The sequence below is a fragment of the Salvelinus sp. IW2-2015 genome, linkage group LG26, assembly GCF_002910315.2.
Source record: "Salvelinus sp. IW2-2015 linkage group LG26, ASM291031v2, whole genome shotgun sequence".
Classification (NCBI taxonomy): Eukaryota; Metazoa; Chordata; class Actinopteri; order Salmoniformes; family Salmonidae; genus Salvelinus; species Salvelinus sp. IW2-2015.
In genome coordinates, this window is record NC_036866.1 from 2027499 (window position 1) to 2042175 (window position 14677).

At 46.6% G+C, this 14677-nt stretch overlaps 1 protein-coding gene across 1 annotated transcript in view; it reads right to left on the bottom strand.

Moving 5' to 3' along the window:
• LOC111952662 (kinesin-like protein KIF14) overlaps window positions 1–14210 on the bottom strand; it is a 34577-nt gene extending 20367 nt beyond the window's left edge. Inside the window, 19 exon segments of the mRNA XM_070435371.1 lie at window positions 1260–1408; window positions 1590–1683; window positions 2624–2915; window positions 4734–4881; window positions 5082–5239; window positions 7889–8018; window positions 8205–8389; window positions 8541–8604; window positions 8723–8870; window positions 9493–9665; window positions 10078–10196; window positions 11337–11453; window positions 11607–11714; window positions 11819–11849; window positions 11945–11997; window positions 12147–12245; window positions 12405–12489; window positions 12650–12904; window positions 13121–14210. Of these exon segments, the coding sequence (XP_070291472.1) occupies window positions 1260–1408; window positions 1590–1683; window positions 2624–2915; window positions 4734–4881; window positions 5082–5239; window positions 7889–8018; window positions 8205–8389; window positions 8541–8604; window positions 8723–8870; window positions 9493–9665; window positions 10078–10196; window positions 11337–11453; window positions 11607–11714; window positions 11819–11849; window positions 11945–11997; window positions 12147–12245; window positions 12405–12489; window positions 12650–12904; window positions 13121–14202 (3490 nt within the window). The 5' untranslated portion in view covers window positions 14203–14210.
• Window positions 14211–14677: the final 467 nt, after the last annotated feature.

The following is a 14677-nucleotide window of genomic DNA, read 5'->3' on the forward strand; positions in this document are numbered from 1 at the left end:
TCACCGGCGGGCCAGGTTGTTACTGACCTGGTCGAGTTCCCTCACGGCGGCCAGGTTGTTACTGACCTGGTCGAGTTCCCTCACGGCGGGCCAGGTTGTACTCGACCTGGTCGAGTTCCCTCACGGCGTGCCAGGTTGTTACTGACCTGGTCGAGATTCCCTCACGGCGTGCCAGGTTGTTTACTGACCTGGTCGAGTTCCCTCACGGCGGCCAGGTTGTTACTGACCTGGTCGAGTTCCCTCACAGGCGTGCCAGGTTGTTACTGACCTGGTCGAGTTCCCCACACGCGTGCCAGGTTGTTACTGACCTGGTCGAGTTCCCTCACGGCGGGCCAGGTTGCTACTGACCTGGTCGAGTTCCCTCACGGCGGGCCAGGTTTACTGACCTGGTCGAGTTCCCTCATCAGCGTGCCAGGTTTTACTGACCTGGTCGAGTTCCCTCACAGGCGGGCCAGGTTGTACTGACTGGTCGAGTTCCCTCACAGGCGGCCAGGTTGTTACTGACCTGGTCGAGTTCCCTCAGCGGCCAGGTTGTCTACTGACCTGGTCGAGTTCCCTCACGGCGGGCCAGGTTGTACTGACCTGGTCGAGTTCCCTCACGGCGGCCAGGTTGTTACTGACCTGGTCGAGTTTCCTCACGGCGGGCCAGGTTGTTACTGCGGTCAGTTCCCTCACGCGGGCCAGGATGCTACTGACCTGGTCGAGTTCCCCCACGGCGGCCAGGTGTTATGACCTGGTCGAGTTCTCACGGCGGGCCAGGTGTACTGACCTGGTCGAGTTCCCTCACGCGGGCCAGGTTGTTACTGACCTGGTCGATTCCCTCACGGCGGCAGGTTTGTATGACCTGGTCGAGTTCCCTCACGGCGGCCAGGTTGCTACTGACCTGGTCGAGTTCCCTCACGGCGGCCAGGTTGTACTGACCTGGTCGAGTTCCCTCACAGCGTGCGCAGGTTTACTGACCTGGTCGAGTCCCTCACGGCGGGCCAGGTTGTCTACTGACCTGTCGAGTTCCCTCACGGCGGGCCAGGTGTTACTGACCTGGTCGAGTTCCCTCACGGCGGGCCAGGTTGCTACTGACCTGGTCGAGTCCTCAGCGGGCCAGTGCTACTGACCTGTCGAGTTCCCTCACGGCGGGCCAGGTGCTACTGACCTGGTCGAGTTCCCTCACGGCGGGCCAGGTGCTACTGACCTGGTCGAGTTCCCTCACGGCGGGCCAGGTTGCTACTGACCTGGTCGAGTTCCCTCACGGCGGGCCAGGATGCTACTGACCTGGTCGAGTTCCCTCATGGCGGCCAGGGTGTTGCTCTGGAACTTCTCCAGGCTCCAGAAGGTGGAGATGCCCAGTTTGGTGTTTCTGACCTGGACCTGCAGCTCTCCCTCTCCGCCCTTCTTCTCAGACCCCTCGTGTCTAAAAACAGAGGGAACCAGGTTAAGCTATAAAAGAGGAAGTAAAGCCAAGATAAGGGATGAGATATTGAGTGAGAATTTCCTGCTAGATCTTGCTGTAGATCCATCTCAATATGTGGCAAAACAAAAAGAGTATTTCATATCCAACGGGATGTAAAGATGAAGCTCGCCTCCACTCGTACCTGCTGAAAACTGTGTTCTTCTTGAGTTTGTCACTGATCTTGTTGGCCTCCTCGATCATCAGAGACAACTTCATGGCATCCCACCGAGGAGGGACTGAGAAAACAGATAGGTCACCAGAACMGTAACTAGCCACACAACCAAAACCATTGTGTGATGCAACACTAAATCTGACTCACAACACAATGTTACCTCAATGACCTCGTACCCCTGCACATCAACTCGGTACTGGTTCTCCCTGTACATAGCCAAGTTATCGTTACTCATTTACTATACTGAACGAAAATATCAAACACAACATGTAAAGTGTTGGTCCCATGTTTCATGAGCTGAAATAAAAGATCACAGAAATGTTCCATAAGCACAAAAAAGCTTCTCAAATTTTGGGCACAAATTATTTTACATCCCTGTTAGTGAGCATTTCTCCTTTGCCAAGAAAATCCATCCACCTGACAGGTATGGCATATCAAGAAGCTGATTAAAAAGCATGATCATTATACAGGTGTACTTTGTGCTGGGGACAATAAAAGGCCACTTTAAAAACGTGCAGTTTTGTCACAACACAATGACACAGATGTCTCAAGTTGAGGGAGTGGGCAATTGGCATGCCGATTGCAGGAATCTCCAGAGCGGTTGCCAGAAAATGTAATGTTAATTTCTCTACCATAAGCCGCCTCTCCAGCGTCGTTTTAGAGAATTTGGCATCGCGTCCCACCGGCCTCACAACTGCAGATGGGCCTATAAAGTAAACATTTCACTGCTATTCCACACATGTTGTTTCCGAACCATTTGAGGTAGAAAATGTGATTTGTTAGCTACCACAATAAGTTATGCCTCTCCTATTATTGTAATAACATCTAATCTCTGATTCATACACTTCACACCTGGTTTGTATTCATTAGTGCACACTGTTGCAACGGAAAACGCTTTGCAACGAAAACTAGTTTATTGGACAAGTTCAGGTAGGCCCTCCTCATTTCAGACCGTTTTCTCATGAATACGACKCAGAAGATGAAAATCCCTAACAATGGGTTACCGTTTTTCGCAGTCCGGCTTCCTTTCAGCGCCAGTTTCCTCTGCATCTCCTCGAGGTCTTTGCCGATCTTCCTCTTCTCTGCCTCGAGGGCCTCCACCACCTTGGCCTGTCGGACGCCGTGGTCGGCCATGGCCCGCCGTGTGGCTTGGGCTTCCATATGGAGGCGGAGACGTGTCTTGTGCGTGTCCACCTCCTGCTCCAGCTCCACCTTGGCCGACTGCAGCTCCTCCATCTTGGAGGCTACCTGCTGCTGGTCCATCTCCCAATGGCGCTTCCTCTCGCTCTCCTCCTCCTGGGGGAAGGAAAGCACCGTTTTCGGTGAGTGAAAGAACTAAATGTAGTGGAAGTCACGCCAAAATATTACAATGAATGACTATGCCTGCAAAATGTTAAATCCAATGACTGCCTGCAAAATGTTAAATCCAATGACTGCCTGCAAAATGTTGAACCTAATGCTTATTTTTATTTTGTTTTTAACAAGGCAAGTCAGTTAAGAACAAATTTGTATTTACAATGATGACCTACACTGGCCAAACCCTCCCCTAACCTGGAACAACACTGGGCCAATTGTGCGCCGCCCTATGGGACTACCGATCACGGCCGGTTGTGATACAGCCCGGGATCGAACAAGGGTCTGTAGTGATGCCTCTATCACTGTGATGCAGTGCCTTAGACCCCAGAGCCACTCGGGAGCCCTAACTATTAAAACTACAAAATGTTAAACCCAATGACTATGCAGGACAAGTAGGCTACACATCATTATCAGACTTCGGTCAAATACATACAGGGTTTGAGAGTGTGACCAAAGCACTTGCATTTGTGACCCTTTGACTTTGCAGTTTGACACCAATTTGTTTTATTAGTTGGTCACCTTCGTTTTTTTTAATCATCATGATTTATTCAAACAGCAATGGGTATGCGAACCAGGTATTCAAAAGTTTGGTCCAAAGTCTTGGTTGAATCTTTGCCATGCACAATTCAGTCATTATTTGCTGTTTGAATTAACATTTTAAGGCTTTCTCCCAAAAACATTGTTATTATTATATTGACTGCAGGGTAAACCTACCTGGCAGAATTATATAATTTGTATAAATTGCAGGGCATTTTGTTTTGCAAACTCGACCATCCCATGTAGTTTACACTGTACAGTACAAGAACACTGCTAGCCAAACAATGGTCTTTTGRTGTGCTAAATTTAATTAAAAAGGGCATCTACAACCTCCCAAAAATTCASGCGGAATTTTCCAAGACTTCAAAAGTGGTCTCCTGATGTGGTTTAAGCATTGTTGTGGATTGACTTGGATGTTCAAATTTTTGTCGTTTTTCCATGAAATAAATAAAAGTCAGATTATGAGAGTGAAACCTCAGAGAAAAAAAAAAAGACAAACTGGGAAAATGGAATTTACCAGAATATTTAAACGGATATTATAGAGCTGTAAACTATAGACTGACTGTTCAAAATCGCTAACAATAACACCRTTTTCTTCTTTAAAATGCGAAAAAAGGTTTAATTTTTCCCCRGCCAAACAGTCAATGTAAATATGATATTGTAACGTTGAAGTGTAATTATTCGTGTATGGAGAGTAAGGTCATTGTAGGCTACTTGCTCAGCCCACAAATTAAAATATAACATTTCAAATGTTGCGCACATCATCCGCCAGGATTATTTTAATTCCGGCCAATAGCTTTCAGTTGGCCCTGGCCCGTTTTGCCACTGGCAAATCATGCTAGTCATTATTAGCGTAATTCTGTATGGAATGTTGGTTCATTAAGGGACAGAGGTCAGGTCATTATCTCCACGCAGCGTCAGAAAATTTAGGAGCGACCAATCATGTGCTGATGCCATCAACTGAAAAGTTAGTGGAAAACATTAGTCTAGAACCCTGACATACTTTTAATATTTTTACGATACGTCTGATTTCGCTAGTCCTTATACAATACAGTTAACCCTGACATTACACCATGACACCAAACGACTCCCTTTACAGACAGTGAATACACTATTGTGCAGTAAAAAAAACAAGGTCTGATGTGAACATGAAGTCATCGCCCTAGATTTGTCAGTGTTTTCATTTCACACATTATGTCGGTAAAGCCATAGTTGACGTACCAGTTCTCTCTCCAGGGCTTTGATCCTGTTRTCATAACGAGCCTTCTGGTCCGACAGCTCCTCCTGGGCCATCTCTTTTGCCACCTGGATTCCCTYCATCATCTCCTCTTTGGCCTTCAGACGCGCCTCCTCGATCTCCTCTTCCAGTCTACACGGAAACAAAATGGACGCCTAGATGCATTAACGAGTTTCAGAATGAGTGCCGTTTTTCTTCTTCCCAGTATCACACATTATTAATGTGTGCATCCACACATCTTTCCACAGAGTACAAATGGGACTCTCAGTTAATCACATTGACGTGTGATAGGAATCATATCAAATAATTTCCGAATCTTGTGATCAACTCACTGTGCTCTTTGAGCGGAGAGCAGCTCGTTTTTGGCAAACTCAAAGTCCTTCTGGCCATCGCCCGCTCCCGTCCAGCATGACACGCGTTTCCCAGACTGCACCTCTGCCGGGTGGTTGAAGCGGAAGTAGTGGTCTCCGCCCAGGATCACCCTGTCGCCCTGGAAACCACCAAGAGAAAGACCCCCAAAACATGAGTGATCTCAGTCAGGTTCCTAATACTGTGCGTTTTTATTATTAATTTAATGTGGACACATACATACATGAGCAGACACAATACGGTACAAGACGCAGGACACAATACATACAAGACGCAGGACACAATACGTAACATGACACAAAACACAATACGTACAAGACGCAGGACACAATACGTACAAGACGCAGGACACAATACGTACAAGACGCAGGACACAATACGTACAAGACGCAGGACACAATACGTACAAGACGCAGGACACAATACGTACATGACGCACGGACAAACGTACAAGACGCAAGACACAATACGTACAAGACGCAGGACACAATACGTACAAGACGCAGGACACATCATACAAGAGCAGACACAATACGTACTGCAGACACAATACGTACAAGACGCAGGACACAATACGTACAAGACGCAGACACAATACGTACAAGACGCAGGACACAATACGTACAAGACGCAGGACACAATACGTACAAGACGCAGGACACAATACGTACATGACGCAGGACACAATACGTACAAGACGCAAGACACATACTCAAGACGCAGGACACAATACGTACAAGACGCAGGACACAATACGTACATGACGCAGGACACTACGTACAGACGCAGGACACAATACGTACAAGACGCAGGAACAATACGACAAGACGAGACACAATACGTACAAGAGCAGGACACATACGAGAGACGCAGGACACAATACGTACAAGACGCAGGACACAATACGTACAAGACGCAGGACACAATACGTACAAGACGCAGGACACAATACATACAAGACGCAGGACACAATACGTACATGACAACAGCACAAATACGTACAAGACGCAGGACACATACGTACAGACGCAGGACACAATACGTACAAGACGCAGGACACAAATCGTACAAGACGCAGGACACAATACGTCAAGGACGCAGGACACAATACGTACATGACGCAGGACACAATACGTAACAAGACGCAAGACACAATACGTACAAGACGCAGGACACAATACGTACAAGACGCAGGACAAACAACGTACATGACGCAGGACACAATACGTACAGACGCAGGACACAATACGTACAAGACGCAGGACACAATACGTACAAGACGCAGGACACAATACGTACAAGACGCAGGACACAATACGTACATGACGCAGGACACAATACGTACAAGACGCAGGACACAATACGTACAAGACGCAGGACACAATACGTACAAGACGCAGGACACAATACGTACAAGACGCAGGACACAAAATACAAGACGCAGACACAATACGTACAAGACGCAGGACACAATACGTACATGACGCAGGACACAATACGTACAAGACGCAGGACACAATACGTACAAGACGCAGGACACAATACGTACAAGACGCAGGACACAATACTACAAGACGCAGGACACAATACGTACAAGACGCGGAACAAACGTACAGACGCAGGACACAATACGTACAAGACGCAGGACACAATACGTACAAGACGCAGGACACAATACGTACATGACGCGGACACAATACGTACAAGACGCAGGACACAATACGTACAAGACGCAGGACACAATACGTACAAGACGCAGGACAATACGTACAAGACGCAGGACACAATACGTACATGACGCAGGACAGCATACGTACATGACGCAGGACACATACGTACAAGACGCGGACACAATACGTACAAGACGCAGGACACAATACGTACATGACGCAGGACACAATACGTACAAGACGCAGGACACAATACGTACAAGACGCAGGACACAATACATACAAGACGCAGGACACAATACGTACAAGACGCAGGACACAATACGTACATGACGCAGGACACAATACGTACAAGACGCAGGACACAATACGTACAAGACGCAGGCACAATACGTACAAGACGCAGGACACAATACGTACAAGACGCAGGACACAATACGTACAGACGCAGGACACAATACGTACAAGCGCAGGACACAATACGTACAAGACGCAGGACACAATACGTACAACGCAGGACACAATACGTACAAAGACGCAGGACACAATACGTACATGACGCAGGACACAATACGTACATGACGCAGGACACAATACGTACAAGACGCAGGACACAATACGTACATGACGCAGGACACAATACGTACAAGACGCAGGACACAATACATACAAGACGCAGGACACAATACGTACAAGACGCAGGACACAATACGTAACATGACGCAGGACCAATACGTACAGACGCAGGACACAATACGTACAAGACGCAGGACACAATACGTACAGAGCAGGACAAATACGTACAAGACGCAGGACACAATACGTACAAGACGCAGGACACAATACGTACATGACGCAGGACACAATACGTACAAGACGCAGGACACAATACGTACAAGACGCAGACACAATACGTACAAGACGCAGGACACAATACGTACAAGACGCAGGACACAATACGTACAAGACGCAGGACACAATACGTACAAGACGCAGGACACAATACGTACAAGACGCAGGACACAATACGTACATGACGCAGGACACAAATACGTACATGACGCCAGGACACAATACGTACAAGACGCAGGACACAATACATCATGACACAGACACCAATACATACAAGACGCAGGGACAGTGGTGTCAGAGACCAGGTTCCCGTTGACAAAGGTCTTGGCGTTTTCCATGGGGGTGATGCTGACTTCACCGTTTACGTTGGAAACGACACTGAAAAGGACAAAATGTTAGTAAATTCATAACAAAACTGAAACATGTAAGAATGACAAAAGAGCACTGGAATGGGGGAGTTTCCTGTATGAATGTTTAAAAAAAAGCAGTAACAAGTGAGACAGCCAGGACTCATTAGAAGGCTAAACGAGGCCATTGTTTTTGAGGTGGGTCAGTCCTTCTCACCAGTGGTGGTCGGCGATAAGGGCCCCAGACAGCTGGATGTCGTGGGGGGACTCTGACTTGGTCTGGCCGACCTTGGTCTGTCCCTCCTTAATCATGTATAACAGCATCTCCGACAGCTGTGGGTCCTCGTTCAGGTTCACCAAGTTGGGAAGTCGGTTGTCCACAGCAAACGTGACGCCCGCTTTCTGATGGGGAGAAGAGAGGGAAGCAGATGAATATAGGAGGGGAAATTATTTTCTGAAATGTGCCAAAGGAATGTGGACGGTAGGTCGATACACGGGAGTGAAACACTGATTATGAAGATAAAGGTCACTTTTAGTTAGGTTATAAGCTGACCTGTAATTCTTCGGTTTCCTCACGTTTGTGTTTCTCTGCCTGCTCCAGCTTCTCTCTCCACGCTCTGACAAGACGTGAAGGAATCAGATTCAAGTTGAACAAAAAACAGTTGTAGTATTTTTTGCTGCATAGCTCACAGAGCCTCTCTGGGACAAGACGTGTGCAGGTTTTATGGTTGTCACCTGTGGGCCTCGGCCATCTCCCTCTCCTGCTGCGTTAGCTGGCTCTTCAGAGCCAAGATCTCCTGCTGGAAGAGGCGCATCTTCTCCGGCTCGATGCCCTGAGAGCTCATCTGAGCCGCCCGTAACTTCTCTACCTCAGCTTTCAGCTCTAGTAACAAAGACCCACACAAATTACATTGTTACATTTCTGCTAAAACAGAACAAGTTAGGTGCCATTTTGTATGAGCTTTAGTTACATCACATGTATGACTGTCAAACAGTAACCTACCTTTTTGATACCGGTGGAGGTTGGTGGGAGGAGCTATAGGAGGACGTGCTCATTGTAATGACTGGAATCAATACAAACGGAGTCAAACATGGTTCCCATACGTTTGATACAGTTCCATTTATTCCATTCAAGCAATTACAAATTAGCCCGTCCTCCTATACCTCCTCCCACCAGCCTCCTCTGTTTAATACACATAATATGGTACTTAACCATAAAAAGGTAGATGGTCACAATCTCTGCACCGTTTCCCCTTCCCGTGTAAAATAAAGCCTTTGCAAGAGCTCCCCCTAGCGCCAAAAAACAGGAAATGTGGCGTAGCAATTTCCTTTGAATAATACCTTCATGACAGTTGAGATGTCCCCGGCATGATGTGACAGTGTATGACTATGGCCCGAAGGCAAGGTTAGAGCCGGGGCTAGTTAATTGAACCTGGTGATGGACGGATGAGAAAAAGAGAGAGAGATTGGTGGCAGTATGGAAGGGCGAGGGATGAGGGGCTGACCTCTGATGAGCTTGGCGTTGGTGTCCTCGTTGACCTTGGCCACGTTGATGATCATGCGGGCCTGCTTGGCGTACCGCAGCGTGCTCAGGCTCTCCTCCACGTTGCTGCCCGCCGGACTCAGGGTGGCGATCATGGCCGTCTTGGAGTTTCCGCCCAGGCTCTCCTTCAGCAGCCTGGACAACAAGGCGAGAGAAAAGGGTATTCGGACACGGTGGCGATGCAAACGGTGTTCTCGCAAAGCTCTCGACAAAATTACTTACTTCACAAACCTCTCTCGCAATGTTATATGAAACCTGGATGAAATGTAGCTTCACAAAGAGTTGCAAGATGATCTGAAATGAGGTGCATGTTTAACAAAAACTTTTCCGATATTTTATTTTTTATGTGGGGCGGTGCTTTTCCCAGTCACACACCCCCTCCACATCTATATATAAACGACTATTTGTTTGTGGTCAGGTTGACTTTCCCACATATTCTCTCTTTCACAGGCTTTATGATACTTTAGTGTTGCAGGGTTGGGGTCCATTCCATATGTCTGTATAAGAGGTATTTATCTCTTGTGTCAGTGAAGTATCTTTTACTCACCATGTGAGCACAGCCTCCCTGTAGGGGGTAAAGACCTTCCTCCTAGTCTGGGCCTGCTCTGACAGGGCAGAGATCACCTTCCCCAGGCTCAGCAGGGACTTGTTGATGCTGGCACCTTCCTAGGATACAGACAGGGGAATAGGATGCACAACGCATAACCGGGGGGGCAAACTACCTGCCCTCCATGACACCTACAGCACCCGATGTCACAGGAAGGTCAAAGAGATCAACGACAACAACCACCCGAGCCACTGCCTGTTCACCCCGCTACCATCCAGAAGGCGAGGTCAGTACAGGTGCATCAAAGTTGGGACCGAGAGACTGAAAAACAGCTTCTATCTCAAGGCCATCAGACTGCTAAACAGCAGTCACTAACTCAGAGAGGCTGCTGCCTACATTGAGACCCAATCACTGGCCACTAAACAATGCCACTTTCAATAATGTTTACATATCTTACATTACTCATATCACATGTATATACTGTAATTTTATACCATCTACTGCACCTTGCCTACGCTGCTCGGCCATCGCTCATCCATATACTTATATGTACATATTCTCATTCACCCCTTTTAGATGTGTGTATTAGGTAGTTGTTTGGGAATTTGTTAGATTACTTGTTAGATATTACTGCGCTGTCGGAACTAGAAGCACAAGCATTCCACTACACTCGCATTAGCATCTGCTAACCATGTGTATGTGACCAATAAAATTTGATTGTGGATTTTCCCATCTAGTACACTACTGAGGAAGAGTCTTTTTAGACCCAGGTGTGTTTGACTACAGCCCAGGTGTGTTTGACAACAGCCCGGGTGTGTTTGACAACAGCCCAGGTGTGTTTGACAACAGCCCAGGTGTGTTTGACAACAGCCCAGGTGTGTTTGACAACAGCCCAGGTGTGTTTGACTACAGCCCAGGTGTGTTTGACTACAGTTAATATTCTGTACCAGAATGAACAAATGGCAGGAAACGACGCAATTCCACACAAGACGAGGCTCTCATTACGCGTAAACCTGGTATGTTGATATCGGTTGCTTTCTACGGGTAAACCTAGTATGTTGATATCGGTTGCTTTCTGCATACATATTTACTAAACAGTACGTTCTAAATAGTACACAGTATGATTAGTACACACTACGGTCAGTTTCAGTAAGTAGTAGGTAAGGACAGACTTGGGACACGGTGTCTATGAACATTGAAAATATGGATACGTTTTTAAAAAAGCAGTGGGAACACAGTGGTGTACAGAGCGTGCTCACAATGAGGCGGTCACCGCTGGTCTGGGCTGAGGAGCAGCGCTCGCTGCCGGCCAAGTCCACCAGGTTGATCCTGCTGGTGATCCTGTGGTCATGTTCCTCCCCTTCCACAAACTCAGTCTACTCACACACAGAGGGACAAACGGTCACACACACACTAAATGTCTGTATTCAAACAGAAACATGCTATATGCTCCCTAGAGGTAGATTGTAGAGATGCACTGGAGAGTGACGCTAAAACACACACAAAGACAGAGGACCGGCGAGGTTCACCTTGGTCTGGGTCATAACCAGGGTGAAGACAGAGTGGGATCGGGAGCTCTTGTCGTTCATGCCTGTGGCTGCAGTGGCTCGCTGCTTGTTCCCAAGCTCCAGCCAACCCTGGAAACAGAAGGGGGGGAAAAGTGGGAATTCACCACACACAGACTTCATCACTTTACTAAGTGTTCAAAAATTTCAGAAAGAATGTCTGTAAAGCACCTTACCTGAATGGCTTCATAGGAGCTCACCACGTTCCTGAAGAAAACATATAGTCACTGAGTGAATCCTTAAGACTAGCAAGCCATCATTACATCTGACAACACATTCACGGAAACCAAAGGTTTGCTCACGTGGACAGCTCAGCAACATAAGGTCCGTCGACTGGATGTTCCCTCACCCTCAGCTAGAAACACAGAGAGCATTGTCATTATAAGATCATTTAGTAGAATGGAAGAAAAAAAATGGCTTTGAAAATCAGCACAGAACACATTAATTAATAGACCCGTTTAATGAAAATGTCATAGGTTTTGAAAGGCATTTGGTCCTACTCACAGGTAACCTCTTGTGGTTTTGTTCATCCCTGACGATGAGCAAGTCATGGATTTTTTCATTGTACACCTCGAAGTAGCTCATCCCCAGATGACATGTGACCTGTTATGCAACAGCCAAGTTGTTGTGAGCGCTTGATTGAGTAAGAATTCTAAATGTATTCATTTCACATGGCAACTAAACTAAAAACAAATGCTTTACATGACAACTGGACAGAATCAACAAAGTGTATATTATGGTATGAATTTAAAAAATAAACACCTGATTGTCAACTGCAGACAGCCGAGAAAAGAGCTCCTCGCAGAATCTTGGTGTTAGCCCTGCCTCCTCCCCGAAACCCATCATACTGCAGAAGGATAGAGCAACATAGTCCAACTTAACACATTTGGATTCAACAGTTTACTTACTAACTTCAAAAGGAGACTCGTGACAAGACAAAAACATAATCTAGTGTGTGTGTGTCTGAGAAGAGGAAAGAGAGGGAGAAAGAACAGAGTGAGACGTACGTGTAGGACTTCCCCGACCCAGTTTGGCCGTAAGCAAACAGGCAGGTGTTGAACCCCTCAAAGGCCCTCTCCAGAAGAGGCTTGGCCAGTTTGTCATACACCGTCTGCTGGCTGGCAAAGCCAGGGTCGCTTTTATCGATGGAGCAGAAGGAGAAGTCATATGTGAAGGCGTGCCTCTGCTTGGTGTCTGGATGTTGAACAACAGTCTCCTGGTTATCCATGAAGATCACCTGCGATGCTTTCTCTGTCTTCTCCCTGAAAGCAAATGGAAGTCAAATATTGGGTCATTTTTTTACATCACTGATTAGGCCTAATAGATGAAGAAGCAAATTAGTATGATGCCTCTTGTTGCAGTTAAAGAAAGGGGCCATATTTATGCCAAACAGATGTTTAGTTAGAGCTGGATGAATGCTGAATGAATCCGATATCAATGAACAACAAATTAAATAGATATAGAAATATTTGTTTTACCTGGTGTTGAATGGCCTCACCCGGACCGCAACTGTCACAGCACTGTTCTCCATCTTCAGGGTATCCGGTTTGGATCGGACCAAAGGCTCGGTCGAGACATAGGATGTTGGTGCAGGGGTAGAGGACCTCGCCACGCTTACATCGCTATGGATTGAGTTCTTTCTCACCTGCGCTGGCGGAAAGGTCGAGGCCACGTTCGCTCCTTGACTACTGAGCGGTAACGTCTTAGGGTGAGTTGTACCAGGTATTGCGGCCTCCACGGTCACCTGTGCGTGCTTCTTTGACCTCTCTATGCTTGCCGTTTTTACAGCCACCACTTTGTGGCCCTTTTTCCCAGCCAACCTCTCAAAGGCATCCTTCTTTGCCGTGATTTTCTCGAAAGGAGTCTTTCTCGTGGGTGTTGAAAACGTTTTGGTCTGGTCCTCTGGTTTTGTCACGTCTACTTTACCCGGGGTTGCTGGTTGTTTTGGCGCAAATCTAGACGGAAACCTTTCAACTCCTTTAGTTGGAGTGTTTAAAAGGTTAACAGCTTCTCTCGATTTACTTTTAGATGAGGTGTCCCTAAGACTAAATGACCGTAATACACCTGCATTTCCTGTCGTTCGGGGGTTTGATTCAGAGAGAACTTTAGACTGATTAGAGTCGGTACCGCTGACCCAGCGTTGTCTAGAGCCCTCTGCTTTGCCGATGTCATTACCTGCGCTTTTGTCAATTAAACCTGTTCTGCGTTGCAACGACAGTGTTTTCTCAGATGCAGGTGTGCTATTCGGAGTGATTTCCATAGTGTTTTCACTTATCGTTTTGTCGCCGTTAGAGGAAAACGGGTGCTGAAGGGCGAATCGGCCAAGAGCGGGCGTGTCATTCTTCTGACCTCTGCTTTTTGACAGTCCAGAGATAACATAGGTCGTGTTTAGCTCCTTGGTTTTATCCAATGATCTCGTATCGTCACCTTTTATATTTTCTCGCGGAACTTCAACGCTGATCTTTGAAGCTTTTCGGGCTTTCGCGTCAGGGTCGCTTGGTGTCAAGACATTATCATAAAAAGCTGTGTGCTTTTTCTTTGGTATCGAGTATAAAGACATGGTACTGTAGAGATTTTTAAATGATATGGTTAAAAAAATGTTTCCAACGTTATCCGTAGACAAATCTATAAAAATCTATAAAAATTGCACATCTTTCCCTGCAAAAAGTTGAAAGTTAGCTTTATTTACAACTGGGTAATGAAACAGGAACTATCTAGCTCGCCAACTCAACCATGTAGGCACTTTAGTTAGTTGGTTGGCGACGTTAGCTTAGCTAAATTGGATAATTTAACTGTCAAAAAAAAAATCACATTACAACGCTGAGAATGATAATCGGATTAGTTTACTTAATAAAATATTACAATTTGGGCATTCAATATATGCCAGCTACCTACTCCTCAAACCAGGAGATCCAACTCAGTGTTGTTTGTTTACCATTTCACTGTCGTGGTTGACTTCGCTTCTGCGCCGCGTCGATTTCAAACTGCGATTTGCTATTGGCTAGACAGAAATTACGTTTCCGTCCACAGCAAAA